The following is a 27689-nucleotide window of genomic DNA, read 5'->3' as shown; positions in this document are numbered from 1 at the left end:
AGTCATGGCGCCTCTCTGAGCCCCGTTTTATTCACCTGTAAAATAAATTTCTACTCTGCAGGAGGTGTCGTCAGGTTTAAAGATTAATGGAAACAAAGTGTCCAGGATGCAATTAGTGCTGGCTAGATGGCAGTAACCCTTGAAAAGGAAAGATCTTTCCTGAGAAGACTGTTTGGGAAAGGTTGTCCCCCGGGAGGAGGGACCCGCATCTGGTTTATGTCCTCCCGGCTCACGGAGGCTCTGCAGCAGACCCCTGCAGAATTCTCCCTTCTGGGCCGAGGTCAAGTGCTCCCTGGCTCTAGAAATAATAGCGACAAAAAAGAAAAAGAGGGAGCAGCCATTGTGCCTAGAACCATGTTGAATGGACGTGCAGGACTGCAGGGAGGGATCTCACAGCAGCCTGGGAGTGAGCAGATCAGATGTGGGCACAGGCGACTCACAGGCTACTCGAACCTGGGAGACGACAGGGCTGAGAGTCCAGCCCAGGACTGTTGTTCTTTCCACCACACTCTGGAACATTTCAGAGCCTGCGTCCTGACCCCTCATCACTGGCCTCCACTCTCTCGCCCGTCTCTCCTGCGCCCCAGCCCCTCACCCCATTTCTCCTTCCGGGCAGGGGTGCAGCACCAACCATCACCTTGTGGTTCAATTTGTATCTTGGCCGCCAGCGCTGCTGCAGCTGGGCAGTCAGATGCCTAAATGTGCACCTTTGGTTCATGTGCAGCATTTCCTTCTCCGTGTCTGAATTCATGGGTGTTTCATCCACTTATGGACACTGGGGGGCGAGGCTGGGGAAAACGGATTCTAGGTGCTGCCCAACCCCTTGCCACCCCCCCTGCATTCATACATGGGACCCTCTGGGCTCTGCCTGCCATGAGCCTAGAATCCCCCTTGTGAAGAGGAGGGTGGGATCTTGCACATATTTCTTTCTGCTCAGTTGATGGCATTTCTTTGTTTTCAGTTGAGAGGGAAAATGTGCAGAAGAGGACCTTTACTCGATGGATAAACCTGCACCTAGAGAAGGTAAGCAGGGAGCTTGGGTTTGGTTACTGACGGGTTCGTCCATAACTCGCTGTGCAGTTCAGTAGCCCAGCAAGGGGACGCGGTGGCTCGGTTTTCCGTTGCTGTTGTTGCTTTTATTGCCGTTCATTCACTGAAACGTCTATCAATCTCACTCTCTGGTATCAACTCCGTACTGGGAACACAGAGGTAAGTAAGGCGCGGTTCTGTCCTCCCAGGGTTGTGAGTCTGGCTGGGGAAGGAAAGGGTTGTCTTATATTTTTCATGGTAAAGACGACATTATTTGTGGCTGTTAGTACCAGTCAATACATATTGATCCCCAAAGAAGAACTCAGTCATTTATCGGCTCACTGGTCCAAAGAAAGCTGAATGAAATTGAACCAGCTGATTACTGGGAGGAGAAATGGAAGTCGGTCCTGCTTCTTAGGAAGTGGTGCCACAGCCAGCTGATACGCGGCATGTGCTGCTCTGCCAGCTGTAAGATGCACGGCGGCTCTATGCAGAAGGACATCAGCTACCCCGCCCTTTACGTGCACTGGAATTCCATTATCCTCCTGAAATAGCTTTGGGTTTTCTGGAACTTTTTATCAAACTCCCTGCATGAAGTGGTATATATGGTCCTCTGGGCAATCTGATGAAGGGCCAGCAGATTCTGCATCATGCCAGCTTGGTGACTGCCCACCAGCCGGGACCACCAAACCCCAGGAGCGAATATCGCCACACCCCGAAAGGTCTACCTTAAATAGAAACGATGAGCAAAGGTTAGAAGACGTTCACTGTTGCACAACCCAAACACTTCCACGGACAGGAGGCCAGAGGGCTCTTGACTTCCAGTGGGAGGGGTTCTCATGAGGAGCCTGTGTAGGTAGGAATTTGGGTTGATTTATGCGAGAAACCTTGACACCTTTTAACAAAGCCAGACTCCCTCGTTAATTCCATACCGTTGCTATTGATCGGTAATATAACCGAACCCTTCTGGTGCGTGGACCAGTAGCCTACTTAGTGCATCAGACATCTCCTTTAATCCCCATGACAAGTCTCATCGTCCCCCTCACCCGCCCCCAACCCCACTGCCCTTATGAATAAGGAAACAGGCTTAATGACTTCCAGCCTCCCACCACCGAGAAGGAAGCTGTTCCTGTGGCTTCTGCGGATTCATCTTGGTGACTTTTCTTGCCCCTTTTCTTTGTCTGACGTTCTCTGGCCAGCCAGTTTTGAACCGCATTTTGTCTGCAAGTTTCTCAGACTGTGAAGCAGAAAAAAAAGAATGAGCCGTGAGTTGGACGCACAGCCTGAGTGAGGAACCCCAGCCCTCCTTACACGCTAGGGTGGCCCCTGACCGGAATGTTCCGTGTTGCCCGGGGCTGGGGCAGGAGAGACTCCTTTTCTCTTTACAAGAAAGCTGCCTCAGCAAGATTCATTCCGCTCACTTCACTTCCTTCTTCTGAAACTCCATGATCTGGTTCCCCAACTGGCCCCGGCCAGCAGTCTCATTTCTCTTCAAACCTGGCGGGATTCGAGCACCCCACGTTGGGTCAGGCGGGCAGATCTCCTCCTCTCCTGTCCTCTTAAAAGGCACAAGTGAAACTATTGACTTCGAGTTAACCCAAATAAAGGTTCTTAGAGGAAATCATTGAAATGATTCGAAAGCAGAGAAAATAACTGCGGTTTTTAGGAAGTGGAGCTCTTGACTGAAATTGCCATTCATGGAGTTGACGTTCGGGGCCTGCGATATTTCCCGAGCAGCCCTTGGCCACCCACACCTCTGTGCCCCACCTGTAGAATGAAATCCGGGAGGCTCCGGAACTCTTCAGGTGAAAGACTGCCTGTCAGGACGAAGTGTGATAAATCACCTGCCCCTTGTTTTGACTATGGGCAGGGCTCATAAGTGTGAAGTGTTATTTCTGGAAAAAAGGAAGACCGTTTCCCAACCCTGAGTTCACCGAACTCCTAAATGAAAGCCTGACGTGTGTCGGGGTAGCTGCGAATTCCTCCTGGCGGATGGAGTGTGTCTTTCTCTCGTTCTTTTTGTTGTTGTTTTTCAATTGAAAAATAAATACAGGGAAGTACAGAGGGTAATAGAGCAAATACCCACGCCCTCAGTCACCGTCCCAAATGAGCCTCTGTTAGCATTGATCATATCAGGGCTTCTCCCCTTGGCCACGCTCCGGCTCCTTCCGCGGGGCAGGTGGGTAGCGCCCACTCTGAAGATAAATCAGACAGCACCTGAACCTGATGCCTAATAAACAGGGCAAAATTAACAGCCGCGTTTCCAACCTTGAGACTTTCAAGAGCAACCTTTCATGTAAAGGAAACCCAGGAACTCCTGGGGGAGTTGGGCTTAACTGCAATTTGAAGGCTGTCAGAAATATTTACCGAGTCTCTGGCTTCTGGAAAAATTCCTTAATTTACCAAAGGAGTTAGATCATGAAGAAAACCCTCAAGGTGCTGTTTATGCGGCCAGACGGGTCTCATGAAGCCCGCGGAGCCGCGTTTGGGGCCCCAGGGGTGTTTTCTCTGGAGCCGGTTCAATCTCTCCTCCCGCCATCTCGCCATCTCGCAGGATGGACTGAGGCCAAGGCCCTGTGGGCGGCGGCTGCTGCCGAGGCTCCTACAGACACTGTCCCCGGGAATGACTCTCCAGGTTCCCCTCGAGCACATGGCTCGGCCACCGAGTCGGGGCCGGTAACTGGACATTTTGTTAGGCTATCGATCAGGGGGTGTTTTGCTCCGGCCCTGCAATCTCTGCCTCACATTAGCAGGAATAATATTTCCTCAAGTGTCTCGGTAACCTGATGCCCTCATGCTCGGCCTGGAATGTGCCCAAGGGGCTGCGGGAGCTTGCAAAGGGGGAAAAAAAGAGAGAGAAGAAAAGAAAATAATCTGCCTTTTGGTTCAAAGTCACTGTTGCCCTTGAAGCCAAGTCCTTTTCTGTGCACCTGTGGGTGGAATCGCCCTGTGTTTTGGCTCACCGGGGGCCAGGGGCTCGTTTAAGTCCTCAGGAAATGCCACCTTCCTTAATAAAAAAAAGAAAACGTGGGCCCTCCAAGGCTCTCCGGGAAGGAGGCCTTTCCGGAGGGACAGGGAGCCTGGGCCGCACCAACACCATGTTTCCAAGGCTCTCCTAAGCCCGGGTCTCCAGCTGGTTACTGCTGGCCCCCACCTCCCATTTATACTGTCTCCTCATCTCCACCTCGAACACCCCCTTTCATTGTACTCGGGAGTGGAAGGTAAACAGACCCCCTGCTGCGGTGGGGGCTTATTAACAATGCAGGTGTGTGGACCCCGTCCCTGGAGATTCTGTTGGGGGAAGTCTTAACCATGCCACATTGAAGCACTTATTACCCAGCGTTTGTCAACAGAAACTTTTCTTCAAGCAAAGTCTTGCCTGGGACCCTAAGCAGAGGCCCGTGAGAGCTGAACATCTCTAATGAAAAGGCTGCAATGGGTTAGCCTCCTTCTTGATGCTCCTCGGCCCCTCTAGGACAGCCAGAAGCTGTTTCGCTGAAGCCTGGGGTTCCGGGAGGCCCAGTTTGCCAATCCCTGGGCTGGAGCATCTGGCTGACAAGTTCCAGTCAGCCCCGTGCACTCCAGGCCTGGTCGAGCCAAACTCTCAGTGGACGCAGCACAGTGTCGGCTCACAGACAGCAGACCTCTCCGGGTCTCGGCTCAGAGAAGGAAGCTGGGGGGTGGGGGGCTTCTGGCGCTTCCCACACAGGCCCCTTCGCAGTCCAGATCCTGTGTGGAGAGTGGTCTGTTCCCCCAGGGAGAGGGAAGAGCCTGGTGAACCAGGGCTGAGGGTGCCCTTTACTGACCCAGGGAACCCAGAAAGTGGAGCAAGCGGGGCAGAGAGATGATGTTTCAAGGGCTTTCCCTGCGGAAGGGCACTAGCTAAGGACAGCTCTGTCTCAGGACTTACAGCCAGGAGCCGTGCACCCCTGGCAGAAGTGCCGTACACAAAAGGGCCACCCAAGACTCTGCAGGAAGCCACTTGGTAATAAACTGGTCTGACCGATGGTGCGGTAGCATTCTGGGAAACAGGTGCTGTGCCAGGTGCTTTACCTGCAGGGTCATTCCATTGTCGCTCCCGTCCTCTGCAGTGGGTCACATGCCTCAACCCTACCTTGTAGTCAAGGACACTGAGGCCCAGGGAGGTTATGGAAAATGTCCAAGGCCAAGTGCTGTTGAGGGTGGAACCTTGATTTGAACTCAGGTGTGTCTAACCCCCTTACCTCTTAGTGAAACAGGTGGAAGGCGCACCTTGAGATAACGGCCTGTCTCAGGAAGCCTGGATGCTGTGGAGGAAAGAGGCAGTAGCATTCCGCTGATGAACATTTCAGTACAGTTTTAGTCCGATTTGTTATCATGAGCATGTATTACTTTGTACGCCCAGCCATACAGACATACATCGACATACACATGTAAATTGGCCTCTCCAACTGTGAGGTCCTGACAGACCTACAGACTTGGGGGTGGAAGGAACCACCCAGCAGTCAGCAGGCCAGCCGTGTGTCCATCTGGCCTCCGCTCCCTCCCAAGTTGCCCACACCAGCCTCCTTCCTGGCTTCCTCTGCCCAAGGGTGCCCCACCTGCAGACTTGGGCTAAATGTTGATGGTGTGACAGCCAGCCCCCCCCAGGAAGGCATGTGTGCTTTGACTGGGCAGTACTGGAGACGGGGGAGCCCTGCCGCCACCTGGGCCCCGGCCCAGAGGGTAACCGACCCAGGGTCATGTCGTCATGGTGTCGGCCCGAGATGCACTTGTGGTCAGCCAGGGTGCCCTGATGAGGCACAGGCCTGTACCAAAGAGCTGACTTCTCCAAACACTGGGCATGTCACCCAGCCTCTTGGAGCCTCAGAGTCCCCAGATCTGAGGTGAAGGGTTTGCACCAGGCAATTGGATGTGAGCCCTACTTCTAGAATCATTTCCTTCGATGGGAGTCTATAATTAAGATATGCCCTTTCTTTCTACCCTTAAGCAGAAACGGGGATGTAATAGGATTCTGGGGTCTGAGATATCACATTAGGAGGGTCCCAAGGGTCACAAGTTTGATGGGGCCCCTGATGCTGTCTCGTCCACAGCTCCCCAGCACAGCTGTTGCCCAGGTGTCACCTCCAGGGGGACGGGCTTACAGCCTCCGTGGGTGGGCCTCGCTGCCTGTGGGCCGCGGTGGGTGCTTTCTCTCGAGTGAAACCTGCAGCTGTGAACTAGTTCTCTGGGTTACACAGGTCGCTAATCATCTGCTTTCTCTGCCTTCTTCCACAGTGCAACCCTCCTCTGGAAGTTAAAGATTTATTCGTTGACATACAAGATGGCAAAATCCTAATGGCTCTGTTAGAAGTCCTGTCTGGGCGAAATCTGGTACGTGTGGCACAGAGGGTTGGAAAGAAATAAAACGTCAAGGAAAACAGGGAGGAAGGTTTCTATTTACCCGTGACAAGAGACTGAAGGGTAACACTCCTTCCTCAGTGACTAAGACCGATAGAATCACGTGTAGCTTAGCTGTGTCTTTTTTCAAAGCAAGTATACTCTAGTAAGTAAATGAATAAATGCCCAGTGTGTCCCGTGAGTCTGTTAAGGCTCAGGAGAAGAACTTGAGCATCATAGCTTTCCTGGCCGACCAGTACATTAACCAGAATGGTAGCCAAGAGTCGGGAAGATGGGGAAGGCATCTGACAGCCGCCTTCTGTCATCCACCCGGAGGCCAAAACTAAAACTGCTAGCTTCTAGAACCTTCTTGTAAGTACGGCCAAAATTGAATTGCACCCGCCGATCTTGAGGCTTATTTCACTTTGATCTTAGCCAGACCTCTTCATGTGGCGTGTCTGCTGTGCACAGGTGAGTCCCGTCTCTCCCCTTCACCAAGCAGGGCTCTCGACATCAGAGCTGTTGACAGTAGCACAGGTGTGGTGGGCCCTTCTGGTGGGACCACCCTGTGTACTGCGGGATGTTCAACGGCATCCCAGCATCCCTGGTCTCTGCCCACTGGGTACCGGTAGTATCCCCAGTGTGACAGCCCACCATGTCCCTAGGACATTGCCAGGTGTCCCCGGAGGGGGTGCAGTGATCTGGCCAAATGTCCGTAGTGTTGATATTGAAGAGCCCTGCCCTAGAGTCCAGGGTCTGATTTGCTCTAAGCGACTCGTGGTGGCAGACACAGAGGGGCAGCGATGACCCATGAGCTTGGCCTGGCAGTTCATGCCAGGTGTGACCGACGCCCACTGGTTTGCCTTGGGACGTAAACCACCCACCTAGGGGCGTCATGGGCTTCACTCCAGGGTGTTCATTCTGATGGTGCTCCCAGCGTGGACAGCTGACATTGCCAAAGTTTTAGCTTCTGCAGGCACCTCCCTCCCTCCCTCTCTCTCTCTACCTCTCTCTATATATACATACACATGTCTCTCCCTGCTTCTCTTTTTCTCTCCCTCTGTCTCTCTCTCCCCCTCCTGCTCTGTCTGTCTCCTCTTTCTCTCTCTACCTCTCTGTCTCTCTTCTCTGTCTCTGCCTGTCTTTCTCCATCTGCCTGCCTCGGTCTCTGTCTGCGTCTCCTTGTCTGTCCGTCTCACTCTGTGTCTCCCCCATTGTCTCTGTCTTTCTCTTTCTCTGTCTCTCTTTCAGCCCCCTTCTCTCTCAGTTGTTCTCTCTCTCCACCCCCGCCCCTCCATCTCGCTGCCTCTCTCTCTCTCTCTGACCCGGGATAGCTGCTCACAAAGCTCTTGGCCAGAAGGCAGGAACATCTGCCACCCCAGGGAGGGACTGGCCGGATGATTTAGCAGCTGTGTGGTGATGCTCTGGCTGAAGCTCCCGCTCTGACAGAAACCATCAGCCCGCGAGGATGGCGCATCACTGCGGGGCTCTGGAGGAGGGGGACCATCAAAAGCCAGGAGCTGGGTCAGAGAGAAAAACCTGACACATCTGCCCCTGGTTTCACCCCTGGGTCCCCATTCACCGGCTCGACTGAGTGAAGTCCCGGGAACCATAAATAAGGGGTGGGTTTCAGCCGGGAGCCCCGACTTTCTCTTGAGGTTGATGTGAAGACAGAGGAGGAGAGGGGTGCGGACAGGCGGGCGCGCGGGCGGGGCCGGGGGCCTGGGCGGGTCTAACCGGCTCTGCTCTGTCTGCTCTGCTCTGTGTCGCAGCTCCACGAGTACAAGTCCTCGTCCCACCGCATCTTCCAGTTGAACAACATAGCGAAAGCACTTAAGTTTTTGGAAGACAGCAATGTGAGTATTCGACGCGCCTCTGGTTAACACAGGCCCGTCCTGCGGTAAAGGAACGTGCTGGTCACGGGAAGCGTGGAGTGGGACCTGTCCACTGGCGATTCGGCCCGACTCCCCGCCCTCCGTCCGTCTCCATCAGGATGAAACACCCCTGGACACCAGTCCACCAGTGCTGGGAAGGGTGGGCCAGCCGATCAGGGCTCGGCTCTTTAGGATTAGTTGACACTTTCCCCCCCGTATTTGAATAAGAGTGCAAGTGAGCACATCAGAGTGTCAAACTGTCGCTTAGAACTCAAAATACAGGAGCAGCACAGGGGGATAGGGGAAGCTAAATGAGCCAGGAAAACTTACAAAATTCTCCCCCCTTGGATAGAACTTTCTAGACTTTAATGAGCTTTTTCTGTGTTTTGGACTCTGCTTCACATCCTTCAGAAATGGGAGCGGATGGCCCTAGGGGGACGAGATTTCCAGAGTTCCCCTTTCATTAAGCGTCAGCAGTTAATCTGGGTGAAAACACCGCAGCTTGCCCGACAGTAAAACTCGGTCATAAAGTGCAGTTCACTTGGCGTTCTGGGTGGTAAGCAACAGAAGCTGAGACCAGCCGATTTAAGCAGAAAAGGAATTTGTTGACAGGGTACTGAGTAGCAAACAGAGGTACTGGGGGAACCAGGGATGGAACCCTGGGGTACCAGGCACCAGGCCCACCACAAAGGTCCCCACGCCCCCAATTCAAGGACCTGTGTGGGCATGGCCACCCCTGCACTGAGAGAAGGACATCACAGACCCTGGGATGAACTCAGTGTCACACATTCAGATTCAAAGGCCTGGGCCACCAAGCCTCAGTCCCTTCCCACATCCCAGCTGCCAAGGCGGCGGGGAGGTGAGGAAAGCACTTTGGGGTCTTGCAGGGAGAGGTGGGCTCTGCCTCCCTACTGTGGGGAAAGCCCCAGACAGAGGAGGGAGTTCAGATGGTGGTGGCCAAACAGGCACAGCATAGTTCGTAGCAGCATCGCTCACAATAGCCAACAGGTGGAAGCAACCCCCAAGTGCACCCGTGGATGAATGGATATGCACGATGCAGAGTATTCATACTGCGGAAAATTGTGCGGCCACGAGAAAGAACGAAGCGCCAATACAGGCTACCACATGGATGAACACTGAGAACATTATAAAAACGCCAGACACAAAGGGCTGCTTATTCTGTGATTCCATTCCTGTGCAATGCCCAGGGCAAGGAGGTCCCTAATAGATTAGTGGTTGGTTAGGTCGGGGGGTGGGGGATTCGGGGGGAGAGAGCTGACGAGGACGGGGCTTCTTTCCGATGTGATGAGATGTCCTGAAATCGACGCTGGTGGTGCTGAGCCTGCTGCGAATTCGCTGGAACCGTTGAGTCGTATCCTTTGAAGGGCGGGTTGGATGGAATGTAAATTCTGTCTCAGGAAAGCTGCTTCGTGAAGAAGCGCGTTCATGACAATGCTGGTGTCCCTGCGGAGTCAGCTTCGCCAGCAGCCTCGGCTCCCACGTGGCAGCGGAGGGCACGGGTTCCAGTCCCAGAAGGTGATGTGGACCCTCTGAGCCCCAGCCGCCCGGTCTGAGAAACAGAGGCTACAGAAAGCGAGCCCACCTCAGAGAGTCGCTGGGACGGGGGTGCTGTGCAGACGGTGTTCAGCCGTTCAGCCGAGGCTCTTACCCCCTCCCTTGCTGCTGGAGGGGCCGCCAGGCGGGCTGTTCTGAGCAGCATCTGCACCTGAACTCCAGGGGGTGTGTGTTTGCAGTAACAGGTGGGAGGGCATTCCAGGAAGGGCTGGCCCCTGCCCAGGTGTGGCTCCCTGGCAGTGCTGCATGCCGAAAGCCGGGCTTGCTCTTATCCACCCTTAAATGTTTCCCAAGCTGTCTGCAGCAGCTGCCTGGGGTACAACAGAACATTAAAGGTCCGCTCTCCATTTCTTTTTTATTTAAAAATCTGGAAGTATTGCAAATGTGGGTGTGTTTTGCCAGCTGTGTGCCCCATTGGCCAGGCAGGTAGGACAGATAAGTGACCCCGTGGTGGTAAGGAGGGTGAGCACCGGTGAGGGACACGGGAGGAAACAGACGTTTCAGGTGCAGTCTCTGTCCCACTCCCAGAGGCCACATATCAATCATGGACCCTTACTGGCCCCTTCGTGTCCTAATATCCCAGTTTGAGGGAGGGAGCTCTGCTGAGCCAAAGTGCCCAGAACTGGTGATTAACACCAAGCAGGTCCCATGTGCTCCAGGATTCAGATGCTGTTAGGTGTGGCCGGCCAATGTCCTTCCCTCCCTCCCCCACAACTCCGTGTCACAGAACATCTCCCTGGCTCCATTGTCAGGGACTGGCCGCCCTGCGGGACCAACTCTGTGACTTCCGACATCTGGGCCTCAGCTTTCTCATCTGCAAAATGGAACGTTAAGAGCATACAATGAATTAACCCATGAAAGCCACTTGGCAGAAGTCGGTTCCACTGTGATGACCATTGTTGCTGCCTCAGGCTCTATACAGCAGCCAGAGGGGGAGAAAGAATACTCCCATAAGCCTCTTGGCCTGCTTGTCAGTGTGACAAAAAACACTGAGTATCAGGGAAAAGGAGGGGGAGGACTTTGTCCCCGAAGTTTCTGCCTGCTCTCTGGCTGTTACACTGTTCACTACAGGGGACCCAATGTGGCTGGGCACCCAAGATACTTGGGAATGTTTGCTCCTTTAGGCCTTGATTCCCTCGGTCACTGCCTTCCCTTGGCCAGGTGCTTGGTCCCTCGCCTCCCCTGGGGATGGGGCACCAGCCTGTTCACTGCATCCCTACAAGGCAGCTCTGTGATTCACCACATGGGATGTGTGGCCGCGACGGATGTAGGTGGCATACTGGGCCCAAACGTGATCCGCTGTGTTATTCACGATATTGACAGCTTCTGTCCTGGTCTAGCCTGCCCGTGATGACTGCATGCTAGCTGAGTGCTATTCTTGGCATCAGCCTGCAAAATGCCCTGAGCCAGGGAACTCTCTTCCTAGGTTAGGAAACCCTGGGCCCTGCTGAGTGGTGTTTTCAGAAACTGGAGATAGCTGATAAGATCAGAGACCTTTGTCAAACACTTTTAAAAGCCCTTAGGGGAAGGGAGAAAGGAACATTTGTGTGAAGCCTCCTGTTTTCTTCCCCAGGTCTCCCTGCCGAACTTTGCAGGGTGCATTTGAAAGTTTACCTTGACGTTCTCCTGTCTTCCTCCTGAAGAATGGGTGGCCGACACCGTGGCCTGCAAAGTCTTAAACATTACGCTCTGTGTCCCTTTGTAGAAGTTTGCAGGCCCCTGAGCTATGTACTCAGGTTTTGTTTGCAGACTAAAATGACCCAGGGCAGTGGTCCCTCTCACACCTGAGTGGGCAGCGGAATCGCAGGGAGCTCTGGTTGAAGTGCCCCATGCCCAGAGCTGCTGATCTAGTAGGTCTGGGGCAGAATTTGCCTTTCTGAGGAGTTCCCAGGAGATCAACCCAGGGACCACACTTTGAGAACCATTGCTTTGGGGATTTGCTAAGAGCATCATCTTGTGACCAGATCCTAGTTAAATAAGTATAAAATGTCCTAAGGGTTTCTCAAATAGGCAGTTTTAACCACTTGGTGGGATATTTTGTAATGATGCAGATACTCTGGACATCAGCCTTATCCCTACTCGCTGTTTCTAATGCACAATAGATAATTACTGTTCCCATGATCGGTACAGTAATGGGAACCCTGATTGCTGATGTCAGAGCTCTCGGTTTGTCCAAAGATGTGTTCGATCTGCAGGTTTGGGGGTGGTGAGTAGTGTAGCACCCAGACCTGATGGGCACTGACCATCTGTCCTTGGGAAAGGTGACTGAGACATTAGTGTATGACTTGGGGCATGTTACCTTTGACCTCTCTGGTATTTCCTCACCTGAAATATAGGGATAGTAGAAGTACCTGCCTGGTGGGGTTGTTGAGGGTGAACTGAATTGATACTTGCAAGGAGCTTAGCATAGTAACTGCACATGGTGAGTCCGATGTACGTGATTTTTAAATACACACATACTTCTGCATGCGGGGGTCCCTGAGAGGTGGCCTTGGGCAACCTCGAACAGCACAGGTGAGAAGGAGAAACAGGTCCATGAGGACATCAGAAAACAACCTGTTTTCAATGTACCTGGCCACCCCAGTTAAGCTCCTAAATGTCTTCTCTGCAGGTAAAACTGGTTAGCATAGACGCAGCAGAAATAGCAGATGGCAACCCCTCGTTGGTTCTTGGGCTGATATGGAACATAATTCTCTTCTTCCAGGTAAGACCATTTCCTTCCTTCACGTGATGCATGGCCATGATCTCCTTGTGTCCACTTAGGGCCAACAGAACGGAGTGGGGAAGGTCAAGGGCAACCGTGAGATTCTGTTTCCGACAGATGTTTGACTTTTCTGTTTCCTGAAAAAGAGCCAAAGGGCTCTGGTTGCTAGAGATTTGCATCCCTGTGATTTTAAAACAGGTGGGAGCTCTGTCCAGAAGAGTCTGTGTATTCTCTTGAGGATTAAAGAATTAAATATTTACTTCGAAAAGCAATTTCATTCTACAGTGTCATAAGAACTGGGGAAATACTTCCAAAAATCGAACTTGGTAGAGTTACTTCCCTAAAATGACTCGGGTTTGTCAGAGATGATTAAAGGGCTTGTCCAAAAGACAGCTGTAGGAAGAGGCGTGTGTGACAGGGGACACCTTTTTCCATCCTTAGCAATGTCAGCATGTGTTTGGAAATGCAGGTGTTACGCAGACAGGATCTGCGGCCGGGGCATGAAGGTGGCATTTAAAATCACACTCTAGTTCTTTTCCCTGAGTAGAAGGGAGTGAGCTGATGTTTTTATCTTCTTAAATCGCCCTCTTTTAGAATAGAACATCGTGGCTCATAATTTAATTGCCCCCCCAAGAGTAAAACTGATCTGCGTGGAGGTGATTTGCTGGGGGCTCTGGCTCAGTGTTTGTGTTTCAGGGAAGGGTGCGCACAAACACGGTTTGGAGACAACAGATGTAGTTCTAGAGGGGCTCACCCTGAGCCTCAATTTCCACACCTGGGAGAGGGGTCATAATATGGGGTGAGCACGCAGAGATGCTGTGTGGGACAGCCCATGGTCAACTGTGCTGTCAGTGCAGGCTTCTGTTACTGGTGGTCATTATTAAGCCCCCTGGTACATGCTGGAGACATCCTGAGCATGTGTAGAAAGTCAAGGCCCGAAGTGCCCCCAGACCTTCATTCATTCATCGAGTACAATGTCTGTTGAGTTTCTCCTATGGGCCAGGCTCTGCCCATAGAAAGTCCTGCATTCATGGCTCTCTGGGATTCAGATAAATTAGCCCCATATTCTAGAGCTCTGTGCTGCAGGCCACGATCAAGTTATAAGCAGGGTGTTGTAAGAGTGCTGACCAAGAGCAATGACCTCAGGGGAAGCGGGGAGTGAGGAACACTTTCTGCAGGAAGTGACATCAGAGCTGGGATTGGAAGGGTGAGGAGGAGTGTGCTAGATAGACCAGAGCGTCTCAGACTTGGCTGTGCCTATGAACCACTGGGAGGTGGTGCTGGAATGCGGATTCTGCCTCTGATTCTGTAGGTTCTGGGGCAGGGCCTGGGATTCTGCATTTATCACAAGTGCCCTGTAAGGGGGGCCACCTTTTGAGCAGCCAGGAATTTAGTGATGAAGGAAGGTGACGTTCAGGCCGCAGGACCGGGATGAGCCTAGGTGGCGGGGCTTGAAACAGTGTGATGCGTTCTGGGAGGGTCATCCCATGAGGGGACAGGGGTAGGTGGAGTCAGAATCAGGAAGACTTGTGCGCAGAGGCTGGCCAGGGTTAGAGAGACACCGGGAAGAGACGCCCCGCCCTGTGGAGTGTCTTTGCACGCATTCCAAGCCCCAGGAAATGGTCAGGTGACCGTGGGTCCTGCCCTGTCCCCTGACATGCAGCCACTGAGAAGGGGTTTCCCCCATCCAGAGACCCAGTTCTGCATGAGCTCGTCCCTCCAGTCAGGGTCCCCTCGGTCCCCGTGGTCAGACGAGGTTTGCTCTGGGTCTGAAGTGACTCTTTCCTTCCAGATAAAGGAGCTCACGGGCAACCTCAGCAGGAACTCTCCATCTTCCAGCCTGTCGCCCGGCTCGGGGGGCACAGACTCAGACTCTTCCTTCCCACCCACGCCCACCGCAGAGAGGAGTGCGGGGCTGTCGGTGAAAGACCAGAGGAAGGCCATCAGGACCCTGCTGGCCTGGGTGCAGAGGAAAACGAGGAAGTAAGCCACGTGCCCCGCCCCACCCCGCCCCGCCCCACGCTGTTGCCAAGCAGAGGGAGGAGGACCGTCTGGGAGCAGGCAAAGGAAAGGGGCGTTAACATTTATTAAGTTACATGCAAGGTATAAGCCTGCTGTTTCATGTAGCGGGGAGTCCAACCTTTTGGTGTCTCTGGGCCACACTGGAAAAAGAGTCATCTTGGGCCACACTTTAAATACATTACGACAAGTAATCACCAAAAAAATCTCATAGTGTCTTAAGTAAATTTACAATTTTGTGTAGGGCTGCATTCATAGCTACCCTGGGCCGCATGCAGCTCGCAGGCTGCGGGTTGAACACCCCTGAGAGGAAATGCCCTATGTCTTTCAGGTTTTGTGCCCCAAAAACTGTATTCGCTTTGGTTCGCAGGAAGCTGTTGAGAGGATCTGAATACAAATCAAAGGGGCTTCCTGCATGTTAAATCCCACAGCTGGGATGTCTCTTCAACCCTAATAGCATGGACATATTTGTTGTTAAGCACCTGCGTATCTTTCAGTCTGTACCTACTTAACAACTAGTGACAGTAATGGCTGTCGCTTATCACAGTTGGGTTTGGCCTTTCCAGTAGGCAAGGCCTTTTAGCAGTTTGGTAGCAGGCCTCTCACCGGGAGCAGCCAACAGCCCCCAGACCTCTGGGCTATGGGCAGGGATGGGTAGAAAGCCAGGCCACGTGTGGCAAAAGCCACAGCAACTCAGGGCCACCCCAGCTCTGCCACATACACGCTGGGTAAGATCCTGGTGAATCGCTTTCCCCACTGGTCATATCTGCAAGCTGGTAACTTACCATTCCCTGCCTTACAGCGTAGTTAGGATGAAATGATGCAGATCCCACGAACGTGCCTGGTATAGGACTAGCCCATAAAAAGCACTTCACAAACATTAGATTCCTTCTCCCCAGTGTATGGGAATGAATAAAAGAGGAAAGAAGATGGGAGAGAGGCTGGATCTCTGGAGTTTGATTGCGGGACGGGACATGGTAGAGTTGATTAATGCGAACCGTCCTGACATGTCGTTTGAGGAGGCATCAACCAAAAGGGCGTCTGGGGGATTAAGGAGGCGGCGATGTCTTTGGGGTAATGGAGCAGTTCTGCTTCTCCCCTGTGGCCGTGGCTCCAGGACTCTGTACTTGTGCTAAAATGTCATGGCCCATACACCACCCCTGTGAAAAAGAAACTCGTGGGACCGAATGAGGCCTGGGGCTTAATTAATAGTCTTGTCCCCACGTCCCAGCTTGGATAGCACACGCCGGGAATGTGTGCTGCCCTCTGCTCTTGCACCTGCTCATGAATCTTACGTGGTTTCTACATTAAGAAGGTTTGTTTGGGTTGTTTTTTTTTTTTAAGAAAATTCAGTGGTCACAGTGATGCGACGGGCAGGTCTCAGGGGATGGTTTCTAAAGGAAATGGGCACCTGGCAGGATTAGCCATCTTTGTCCCTCCCACTGTGTGAGGGGCTCCTGTGGGCCGCCTGCAGGGCACACTTAGGTGTCTACCTGCCATGATTGTTCCTGTGGGTTCAAGCCAGTGCTTCCCCATAGCCACCACTGGGAGGTCACAGCGAGAGCATCCCTGTTTTATCATTGAGGAGTTTGAGGCCGAGGGTGGTACAGGACTTGCCCAAGGTCACAGCACAGGAAGTACAGAGAGGGCAGCTGGGTGTGCACATGGGACTTCCTGGCTCCGCTTTATTGCACAACACATCCTGCTTGCTGTTTTGAATATCGCTGATAAGATGAACAGGGTATAAATTTGCTCGTTTATCTGTTTGGAAACTGGGGGACACAAGGTCCTGTTTTGCCCTCTTCTACGATGCATACCTCCTCCTTCTGTTTGTCCAGAAATGGAAGTGGGATGGTTCCGCGCCACTGTCCCGGAGCTTGGGGCCCAGGGCATCCAGCCTCGTGAGGTCAGCAGCTCGAGGCCCCACTCGGAGGCCCGTGAGGCTGCTGCGTGCTGACCCCTTATCACTGATTCTCTTTACTAAGCCGCCTGTGGCCGCCCTGCTGCTTCTCCCCAGGTATGGCGTGGCAGTGCAGGACTTTGCGGGCAGCTGGAAGAGCGGGCTGGCTTTCCTGGCTGTGATCAAGGCCATCGACCCCAGCCTGGTGGACATGAAGCAGGCCCTGGAGGACTCCATGCGGGAGAATCTGGAGAAGGCCTTCAGTATCGCACATGACGCCCTTCACATCCCCAGGCTCCTGGAGCCAGAAGGTAGCGGTGGTTCCCTTTCTCTCTCTTTCTTCCGAATGATTTTTGTCACCTGTGTAACACATGCTGTCCAGGCAGAAAACTTAGAAAATACAGAAAAATCCAATGAAGACTTCTTATATCTCCTATATTCCTACCACTGAGATCATTCTGCCAGTATTTTTCGGTGCATTTCATTACAATTTTTTAACATAACTGGGATTACTCAGTGTATGTGTAGTTTTAGCCTCTTCTTTTTTTTAACTTAACATTGTAATTTTGACATAAGTATTTGCATGTAGCCATGGTATGTCCATCATGTATTTTTACGGGCTGTGTAGTGGCCCATCTCGTGGCATACCAGAGGTTCCTAGGCTCTTCTACCACTGGTGGGCACTGAGGTTGTTTCAGAAATAGTCGTGTTTGTATATAACACTGCAGTGAACATCGCACTGAATGAAGCTCCTTTGGGACCAGGTCCCCTCAACCCAGTGCCAGAGTCGGAAAGGACACATTTTCAAGGCGCTTGGCTATCTTGGTTTCTACAGGGCAGGCTAGTGTGGGGCTCCCCCAGCAGTGGGGAAGGGCAGGTGGTCCTGGGAATAACAAGTCCTAGATTCTACATCCCAGCCCCGCTGTTCATCCGTCTTCAGTCGAAGGATCCGCCCTGTCTGGGCCTAAATTTCCTCACAGGAAGGAAAAGGAAGAGAAAAGACCTCAGTGGTCTGTGGGGCCCTTCACCGGCCAGCGTCCTGTGGTCCTCCTTAAAGATTGCGTGTCCGTGTGTCCTTCTAACACCTGTGTCTCTCTCAACAGACATCATGGTCGACACGCCGGACGAGCAGTCCATCGTGACGTACGTGGCACAGTTTCTAGAACATTTCCCGGAGCTGGAAGCCGTATGTTGCTTTTCCTTACCTTTAATTCTGATAGTGCATTTCCACCAGACGAAGCCGGGCCGTGGAGGTCCGGGGGCGATAATAATCCAAAATTGATCTCGAGTTCCATGAGCGCTGCCTTCCCACATTTTAATTTCAGAATCATGTATGACGTGTACCACGTTTAACAGCAGGACGGGAAGTTAGGCAGCCACCCCTCTCGCAAACGTCTTCCAAACTTGATTTAGATTATAAAAGATACTCACGTGTACTATGGATCCCTTACTCGGTTTCTTAGACAGCAGATGGAACGTTTTAGCAATCTACCAGACTTCATCAGAGCCTGAAAAACCGTAGAAGACAATGTTAAAAACACACCTTTTTTGGAGTCTCAGATTGTACTTGGTGACAGATTTTTTCTTTTTTTGGAGCAGAATGAGACCCTTTAGAGGTTGCCATGGCTCCACTGAGCCTCCGGCCAACCCAGAGATGAGCGCAATAAGGGTGACAGTTACACCAATATCAACAACCCTTTACCGAATTCACTGGTAATTTACTGAACCCCTACTGCTGGCTGGGGGGTCTCAGCAATAAACTAGGTGGACGAGGCCCCTGACCTTGAGTAATTTTGCTCTGATAGAGAAGAACAGTGAACAAATCAGCAAACATGGTACAATTTGAAGTAGTTATAAGTAATAGACCAAAAAAAGAAAGAAAATGAGCATAAAGAGCTCATGCTCCCAGGGGACAGGGCTGCTCTCTTCGCTGGAGCCTGGTCAGGTAACTGACAGCCTCCCTGCGGTCCCACCTGGCTCAGCCTCATCATCCTCGTTTTATAGATGAGAACACGGGTGCTCAGAGGCTTCGAGCCCCTCCAGGGTCGCACAGCCACCAGCTCCAGCGCTCTGTGACCCCGGGTCTCTGTGGTTCCAAAGGCTGAATCTGAACCCACGTGTGGCTTTCATTCCAGCCTGTAGCTGTGTGTGTGTGTGTGTGTGTGTGTGTGTTTCCCGACTGTCCCTGCACCATAGATCATTTCCCATTAAGTTAGAAGCAGAAATTCCATGGGCTGGACTGCCAGTCTGCCACTTGAAGCTGTGTGACCTCAAGGTGCTTACTTCACCTCTCTGATACACGTCCGTGTGAGATGTTGGTCCCGTGCCTGGCAAAACAGTTGAGGCACAGCAAATGGTGATTGTTATTATTTTTGTAATAACACAGTAAGTATTATAATACACTAATTTATGTAATCGTATGTATTATACAATATAATATATGGTAAATAATATTTTGTAATATTCCTAGCCCATTACGAACTTCAGAGATGCTAGGCATCAGGGCTTTTATTAGTCTTGAGCCCTTAAGACACAGTTTGAGTTTGGAATCAACTGAAACGTGTGGTATTTGTAAGAGTCACAGCCAGGATTCAGCAAATGTGACACTTGGGTCTCCCCAGGGCTGTCGAGCAGGGCAGGGGGACGAGAAGTGAAGCAGGAGATGAGACCTGAGAAAGTCCTCTGGAGTCACAGAGCACAGTGTGTCACTGCAGAGCGGCCAGTCCGTACAGGTGCCCAGAGGACTCCAGACGACGAGTCCCAGCTCATGTCCCAGCGCTCACTGAGCCGTTCCTGCACAGTTCTGCTGAGTTTGGTTCATTTCCACACACATCCCTTAAGCCTTGGCTGTCCGCGTACCAGACGCCGCCTGGCTTTACAGCCCAACATGTGGTTTCTTTTGGTTAAATGGACCATATGCGCTCGAAAAGAATAGGTCTCATGCACTGAAAGAATTGACGTTCTTTAAATATCAATTAGGTTGAGTGGGTTAACGTAGGCGTACTGGTATTGTTTTCCGCTTTTCCTGTCCTTGATAGTGTGGGAGAGAGGAACATAAAAATCTCCAGCGTATGATTGTGAGTTTATTTTTCTCCTTAGCTCTGTCAGTTTTTGCTTTATGTATGTTGAAGCTTTGCTGTAAGTGCATACACCTTTAAGATTACTGCATCTTCCTGATGACTTGGTGGTTTTAGGTTTAGGCAGTTTCTTTGAGAGGGATAGAGCCACACCAGCTTTCGCTGCTGTTTGTGTGATACATCTTTTTTAATCTTGTTCTTTTCGGCGTGTGTGTTAATAGTTACCACGTCTCTTATCAACAGTGTATGGTCAGGTCTTGTTTTTTACCCATTCTGACAAGAATGAGTGTGCCATTTAATTTGTGTGTTTTTCATTCACTGACAGAGATTTAAATACTATCTTGATTAGTTTTCCATGGGTCCTATCTGTGCTACGCTTCTTTGTCTTTCCTTCCTGAATTTTTTTTGGATTATTCAATAATTTTTTTGGTTTCCATTTTAGCTCTGCTACTAGCTCTTTAGCCACACCTCCTCACTCTATCTTTTTAGCAGTTGTCCTGGGGATTGTAATACCCATCTTGAACATGCCTCAATTTACCTTGAATTCCTATTATAGCGCTTCAAGTAAAGTGCGCATTTTATGTGTTTTTATATATGCAAAGATTTAATTCCACTCGCTTCCTCTCCATTCCTCTGTGCTATTATTGTCATTTCCTTCACTTCTCCATATGTTTTAATCCAATACATTGTTACAGTTGGGCTTTAGACAGTCAGAAGACTTTCTAAGAAAACTTCTTAGTCTTTTATATTGACCATATAGTTACTATTTCAGGTACTTTTCATTCCCTCCTTCAGATGCTGGCTTCCACCTATGACCATCTCTCTTCAGCACGAAGAGCTACTTTTGTGTCTCTTGTAGCGCAGGTTAAATAGTTAACTTAGAGTCTTCATTTGCTAGTTCTAACCCTGGGCCTTATTTGGGTCTACTCCTAATGACTGTTGTTTCTCTTCATTATGGATCTCATTCCCCTGCGTCTTGGTATCTGGAAAGGTTTTATTTTACGCTAGACCCGGTGTGTAAATAAACATTCCCCCCCCACCCCCTGAGAATGTATTCCTCTCCCAGACAAGGATTTACATGGAGGAACTCATCATTTTGGCCTTCTCAGAAGTCCGCAAGGGATACGCTGCAGTTCTATTTAAGTTCAGCTTTCTGGTTTCAAACAAGTAAGTGTAGGATGAGGTCACCATGCCGAGCCCACTAGCACACTGGGAGCCGACCACATCGGTGGCCCAAGATTGCGCCCTGCATCTCAGCCCGGCCCACAGCCCTTTCCACTCAGCACAAGTCCCTGTGTGGGAGAACCCGCCTGTAAGGAGATTTGGTTTTGCCTCTGTCATACCGGCCCACACGGTCAGTGACAAGGTGGCTGATCTTTCCTCATCTCAGGTGGGACAACTGTCCTGTCTGTCCCCAGACTAGACACTGGCCCACAGGGAGGAAGCAGCTGACAATCTCTACTCACTGAGATGGGCTCATTCTACAGTTTAGTTCATTGAGAGTTCTTTGTATCCACAGCTTGAAAAAAAAATAGTATTTTTAAAAATACTTTGGCAGGAACAATAGTCTTCTGCAACCATCTACAACTTAATTAGAACTCTCAGCATTAGTTCCGAAGTGGCCCTTTCCACTTTGGATTTTGTCCCTTGAGAGGGGAGTGCACACGGTCCATAAACCTGATTTCACGTTGCCCTGTGTCTCTCTGCAGGAGGATTTTGTGGATTCAGATAAAGAAGCCCCTATTGAATCCACCTTTGTCCGCATTAAAGAAACGCCTTCTGAACAGGAGAGCACCGTGTTGTTCCTGAGTGAAGACGGGGAGCGTGCCTACACCGTCAACCACGAAACCAGCCACCCACCACCCTCCAAAGTCTTTGTTTGCGACAAGCCCAAGAGCCTGATGGAACCCTACCTGGGTGGCATTTCCAGCCAGGTGCTGTCAGACACTGCCACCGAGGTCATCTACCAGGTCATCGACCAGGTCCTCCAAGATGCCCCAGGTAAGACCAGCAGCATCAGTGAGCCATCTCCAGAATCTTCCATCTTATCCAGAAAGGACAACCGGGGGTCCAACCATCTGCCAACCAAGAAAAGTGTGCACTTTGAGGCTGACACCTGCCACGACGCATCCTGCAGCAAGGGCACTTTCCACAGCCAAGACTTCGGCTCTGCAGGGAGCCCCAGAGGGACAGAGGAGTTGTTGAAGCAGGGCGGATACGTCTTGGAGGGTGCCGAGGAAAAGCCAAAACAGGAAGTCCCCAACATCCTGGAAGCAGCCTCTGACAAGGCCCTAGATGATGTTTCCTTGGCAGACAGTAAGATCAGTCACTCTCTGACTTCCCAGAGTTCTCCTTCCTGGAATGGGGCATCGGAGAGGGCAGCCAGCCCCGGGGAAGGAAGCCGACCCCATTCACCCCATGGAGAGGATACAGTTGTGGCTGATTCCTTGGAGCTCAAGGTTGAGCTGCAGACTGTAGAAGCTATAGATAAAGATGACTATTTTGAGGGCATACCACTAAAAGCCTCTAAATTTAACAGTGACCTAGCCGATTTTGCCTCGACCAGTCAAGCTTTCGATGAGGATCCTTCACCCCCTGAGAAAACATCTGCCAAGGGCGAGGTTGCAGAGGAGCCCACTGAGACATTGGGGAAAAGGAGGAGTAGAGCTGCCCACAAGCAGCAGGGTTCAGACGAGCCCCTGGGGAAGCCTGACAAGCAAGACCCTCACAAGGTCCCTGGACAAGAAGACCAAGACTATTTTTTGGCCTCTGAGGAGGTACCAGTGGATAAAAAGCCAGAGGTGCATGAAAAAGCAAAGCGCAAATCCCCACGTCGCAGGCGTGGTGAGGAAGAGGGGGAGGCAGAAAGCCCCCTGGAGCTCCGCAGAGAACTGCCTTCCAACCCACCCAGCAGCCGTGTCAGCTTGGACACCCTCGTGAGTCGCAGTGAAGAAGGCCTGGACTTCAAGCCGTCCCCGCCCCTCTCCAAGGTTTCCGTCATCCCCCACGACCTGTTCTACTACCCACATTACGAGGTTCCCCTGGCTGCAGTTTTGGAGGCTTATGCGGAAGGCACGGAGGATTTAAAAAACGAAGAGACGGACCTTGAAGAAGCAGAGGGCTATCTGTGTGACCTGGGGCCCCGGGTGGAGGAGGAGCCCGAGGCCTCAGAGAGCAGCTGCGGCTTCTTGGGGCCGGGCGAGGACCAGCCCCCTTCCACCCTCCAGGAACCCAATCTGGAGAGGGGCGCGGAGGGTGCCAAACCAGCCTTGGAGCCCACCCCGCTACCCACCCATCAGGATCACCAGCAAAGGGAGGCCGAGGACAGTGCCCCTGTGGAGAGTCAGCAGGTACTTGATTGCCCGACACGGGGAATTCTGCCCTCCCTGAGCTCAGCATCTTTCATAAGATAGGCTCCCTCCCAGACGTCCCGAGTGGCACATTTAAGGAAGTGCTCACTGAGGCTCGGGCAAGGGCAGCGCTAGCATTCGAGAGGGATGGCTCCTTCAAATTTGTACCCTGGGTGCCTCACTGGCCTCCCCCAGTCCTGGCCCTGCCCACAGCGCTGCCAAGAGGATCAGCGAGGTTTTGTCTGAGAGTCCAGCATAGCAGGCACAGTCATCGTTTTCCATAGTAATCACAGCTGCATGCTGGGTTCCCCTCCTCCTGCCGCAGCCCAGGAAAACCAAAGGGAGACCTCCCAGCTGAGTCTGGCCTTGACTTTTAAAAGCCTGTGGCCTGTTCGGCACTGTTACTATTTGGCTCCTGTGGTTTGAAGGGGAGTGTGTAAACAGGGCAAGGAGGAGACACGCACTTCTGAGCTGGAGCAGCTGGCACACACTTACCTGCCTCTTGAGGTTCTCATTTCATCAGGCCCAACAGCTCAAGAGGGTCCACCAGCGAGTGGAGGAGAGGGTGGGGGGCCTGGTGTGATGCTACCGGGGTGCAGTGGGAGGGGGCCCTCCTGCAGGTATCCTGATAATAAGCACTCCCACAGCAGTACTGGGAATCCAGGGTCCCCGCAGGTAGGGCACCCGGGGTGAGCTGGCCTGGGAGGAGAAGGGCCCCCAGGCAAGCCCACCTGCCCACTCAGTCTAGCCTGTACCAGGCAGTGTGCAAAGTGAACCGAACAAAAAGAAGAACCTGCCTTTGGTGTTTAATGCTGGGAGACCAAGTGCCCAGTAACTGTGCCAGGAGGGACCTTGGCATCAGACATAAGAGATGGGGCCCAGCAGAGGGATTCAGGAGTCCACCAGAGGTCTAGAAAGGCTGCAGGTGTCAGCGTCCTGTGGAGCTGGGGAGGGAGTTCTGGGTGGAGTGCACGGCCGGAGTGTGGGAACCGAGATGGGAATGTGCAGGCCCCGCTGAGGACATCTGTCAGCTATTCCAGCTCACCTGGACCACCTCTGCAATGGCCCCTCCCCTCATGCCATTCCATTGGCTCTTCCCAGGCTTTCCTGTCTCTCCTCCCCAGTGCAGCCCCGCCCCCATGGGGCAGTGACTTCTAAAGCACAAATCTCATCCTGTGGCTCTTCTACTCCAATGCCCAGAATAAAGTCCGCATTCCTTAGCGTGACCTTTGAGACTCTTCCATCTCCCACCTGGTCCCGAGCCCCCTGGTCCCCCTTCTCCCCTTCCCCTGCAGCCACACCAGCTCCCTCCCTGGCTCCCCACTACCCCATCTCTCCTCTGCCTCCAGGCTTTGCTTGATCTGGTCTCAGCACCTTCCCTCCTCCTCTTGGCAAGTGCTTACCCAACTTCAACGCCTCACACAAATGGCACCTCCTCCCAGGAACCTTCCCAGCTTCTCTCAAGCCAATAAATCTTCATCCTTCCTACCCTAGTGCTTAGCCGGGTTTCGTGGGTTGTGATTTTCTCTCCCAGGTAGAGGGTGAGCGTTGGTTCTAGCCCCGGAGGGAATTATTGAGAGGTGGCTCCAACAATTCCCATGCTTTTTGGTTTCACTCAGGAGCATTGCTGGTGGGTTTCAGAGTGTCTGGTGTGGACAGTGGTCAAAGAACATTCCTTGTCCCATAAATGCTAGAGATGCACCACAATCCACCTTCAGCCAAAGGCACAGTGAAGCACCATCCCACCAACTACACGTTTGCCTGTGCGCGTGCCTCTCCAGACTCCGGGGCCACCTTTGCGCCCTGCGGCCCCCTTGGCTTCCAGGGTTCGTTTCCCCACTTAAGCAGATGATGGTTGTGTGAGGGTCCAACCATTGCCCCTGGGAGGGACATCTTCTGCAGGAAGCACTGTGGTATCGTGGAGAGGTTGGTGATGATTATACCCATTTGTCAGATAAGGAAACTGAGAACCAGGGATGAAGTCAGTCGCTCAAGGTCAGATAGCTGGGTCGGCCAGGATGTAAAACTAGATAATACAGACTCTAGACCTCATGCCGTTTTCACCCCACCAGTCTGCAGTGTTTGAACTCTGCGCAGGGGGCAGGAGTTCGGGTGGGCTTCCCTTCCAAGGCAGGCTTCGCTGGAAGGAATTCCCGGGAGAGGCCGTCAGAAGGGGCGCCCTCGCTGGGCCTCGAAGTCAGGGCAGAGCAGAGCGCAGCTGGGTGGCATCGCTCATCCGACATCGCAGCGTGACATGCTGACTTCTGTTTGGTTGTCTTGTCCTTCAGTCCCAGGAATCCCCAAACTCGGAACACTTAGCAAACCCTTCAGAAGAAAAGGTCGTGGGAGAAGCTGTCAGCAGTAAAAAAAAGGAAAAAAAGAAACATGTGGACCACGTAGAAAGTTCAATATTTATAGCACCTGGAACTGTTCGATCCTCAGATGACCTAGAAGATGACGCTGGTGACCACAGAGTCCTTTCCAGGTATTTTATTACTGTCTCCTCCCCCGAGGGCCCAGCCGGAGAGCGGGGCTCACTGTGCTGTCCGTTTCTGAGGGGTGGCAGGGCTGGGGCTGACAGCAGAGGAAACTTGGTGAGAATGTTCATACAGATTCACACAGAATTCATCTGGCAAGTCGGTCATTTGCCGGAATCAGGAGCACAGATTCATCCTCAGCTCTACACCTGGGTTCCCCCAGCCGACCTCACCTTCACCAGGCCTGCTGATAAGCAGCTGAACAGGAAGATAGGAAGTTTGCCTTCTCTCCTCACTCCAAGTATCCCTGAGTGGGAACTAGCAGTGAGCAGAGAAATGGCTGGACCGCAGGTAGGCGTGGGGTATGAAAAGCAATAGACTCGAAGACTCTGTTGGCCCCAGGTAACCGCTGTGAGAGATCAGACTTGGCTGGTTATAAGCATCCTCCAGAATCAGAAGGGATGAGCTGCCCGTGTGCTGAGGGCACCTTTCATCTCTGTCACGTAGAATTTAGACTTGAATATTATGGCTTCATCTATGAGTTTGGTTCTAAAGAACTAAGCATGGCTCATTTATCTCAGGGAGGATAATGACCTTGAGCTGATCTGCAGGAGGCTTGTAGCACACATCTGATGCGTCTCTCCAAGGCCACAGGATGGGCCGGATTTGTCCCAGAGAAAATATTTCCCTGCTGACTCTCAGAAGACCCTGGTCTCTCCCCATTATCACTCCTCGTCACAGCGGTCACTGTTGACACGCCCTGTGTGTCCAGGCATCTCCTGTGCATTTCCTCATGACCTTTCACGGGCACCCCCATGACAGACATGGGGGCTCGGGCACCTCTCAGCTTAGGAGGTGGCAGAGCTGGGGTCTTGGATGCAGCTCTGTCGAGCCCAACCACCCATATTCCCTTCCTGACCCCTCATTGCCTGTGGAGGGGGGGCCGTACTGGCTGCAAAGGCACGTTGTTGAGATGTGCATTTGGGGAGTGTGTGGGGAGAGGCCCAGACAGGGAGAGCTGAGAAGGAGCTGGTGGGCACCTGGCTTTCTGTCTCCCCTCTGCCCAGCTTCCCTGCCCGGCGCAGCGGGACACAAAGGAAGGTTAGTCCGGAGCCTGGATAGGGAGGGGCAAGTCACGGTGGAAGGCCACTGCCAACCTTGACCACGACTCCCAGTGTTCCTCTTCCTGCCCCTCTCATGACTGTGCAGCGAACATCTGTGTCTTAGTGTGTAGCCAGCCCTCACTCTAGGTGCTGGTGAACACTTATGGGCAAACAGCCCGGGGCTGTCTCCTACTTTATCACAACTTGGGGAGGGGCCGTTGGCCACTTGCCAGACTGCTCAGCTTCTCCCTGAGCATGTCAGTTCTCGATAATCTGTGAGTGGCCATTCCATGATGGAGGCTGCTAGACTCGGGGACTTGAGAAGAGGTCAGCCATGGTGTAATTCAGGCATACCGCCCCCTCCCGGGCCTCAGGGCTGGCAGGAGACAAGGTGGTGCCGGACGGGAGGAGTCAGGGCAGCCCAGAACGTGGGATGTGGCTCTGGGAGAGGGACGGAAGGCATTCCGGGTGAAAGAAACGGCCAGAGCAAGCAGCTGGCGCCCTGCGGGCACTCTGCAAATGTCTGTGGGATGTGAGGGTGGGAGGAGAAACGGGATGTTGGGGGAAAGGGAGCATCTGGGCTGCATGCTGTATCAGGAAGTAGCAGCAAAACCTGTCCCCCTGAAGGTGAAACGGGGACAGAGATGGAAACGTAGCCTGGTATTTTGGTGTGTGCAGGAAGAGGCCTGGTGGACCTTGCCCTGGCTGCTCCGCATGGAGTGGGCGGCAGCCACCTTCAGCCCCCCTCCCATCTCTCCTGTAATGATGGGGAAGCAGTGCAGCCAGGTGGAACCTGCACGCCAAACGGAGGCAGGTGTGCACAGGGGTGCTCCGCGGTATGAATGTGTGAGGACCCCAGAGCCCCGCCCGTGGGCCAGGCCTTCTTGCCAGCTCCCTGAGGTGCGGGCCATACTCAGTCAGTGCTGGCCGCAGGCTGCTGGGTGGGGCTGAGCCCTGGGCATCTCTCCCCAGGATGTTTTCCTGGCTGGACCTTGACTCAGTCCCCACCTGTGGCTTCCTGTTGGTCTAGGTGAAAGGCCCGTTGTTCCGTAGCCTGCTGGACCCCTCGTGACCTGTCTCCCAGCTTCACCTGCATCCACCCTCAGTCATCCTCCCCTCTTATCCCCAGTGCTCCAGGCCCCCTGCTCTTAGTTGAGGTCCTTGAATGCCCACCCCTCACCCAGACCCCTCCCCTTTGCGGACCCTCTGTCCCCTGCCTGTTT

At 52.7% G+C, this 27689-nt stretch overlaps 1 protein-coding gene and 1 pseudogene across 2 annotated transcripts in view; one reads left to right on the top strand and one right to left on the bottom strand.

Annotated features, from left to right (window-relative positions):
• Nucleotides 1–27689, top strand: part of CLMN (calmin) — a 96605-nt gene that overhangs the window by 57049 nt on the left and 11867 nt on the right. For both annotated transcript variants that reach the window (XM_024567424.4, XM_024567423.4), the window contains exons 2-10: nucleotides 962–1023; nucleotides 6286–6381; nucleotides 8160–8243; nucleotides 12448–12540; nucleotides 14333–14523; nucleotides 16577–16770; nucleotides 17563–17645; nucleotides 21246–22886; nucleotides 25175–25371. In XM_024567424.4, the coding sequence (XP_024423192.2) occupies nucleotides 962–1023; nucleotides 6286–6381; nucleotides 8160–8243; nucleotides 12448–12540; nucleotides 14333–14523; nucleotides 16577–16770; nucleotides 17563–17645; nucleotides 21246–22886; nucleotides 25175–25371 (2641 nt within the window). The remainder of the gene's footprint in view (nucleotides 1–961; nucleotides 1024–6285; nucleotides 6382–8159; nucleotides 8244–12447; nucleotides 12541–14332; nucleotides 14524–16576; nucleotides 16771–17562; nucleotides 17646–21245; nucleotides 22887–25174; nucleotides 25372–27689) is intronic.
• LOC123480465 (cytochrome c oxidase subunit 7A2, mitochondrial pseudogene) lies at nucleotides 1368–1681 on the bottom strand (annotated as a pseudogene).

The sequence above is a fragment of the Desmodus rotundus genome, chromosome 7 (genome assembly GCF_022682495.2).
Source record: "Desmodus rotundus isolate HL8 chromosome 7, HLdesRot8A.1, whole genome shotgun sequence".
In the NCBI taxonomy this organism is placed as follows: Eukaryota; Metazoa; Chordata; class Mammalia; order Chiroptera; family Phyllostomidae; genus Desmodus; species Desmodus rotundus.
Note: the sequence above shows the minus strand (reverse complement) of the source record. Positions and strands in the feature narration are given on the sequence as shown.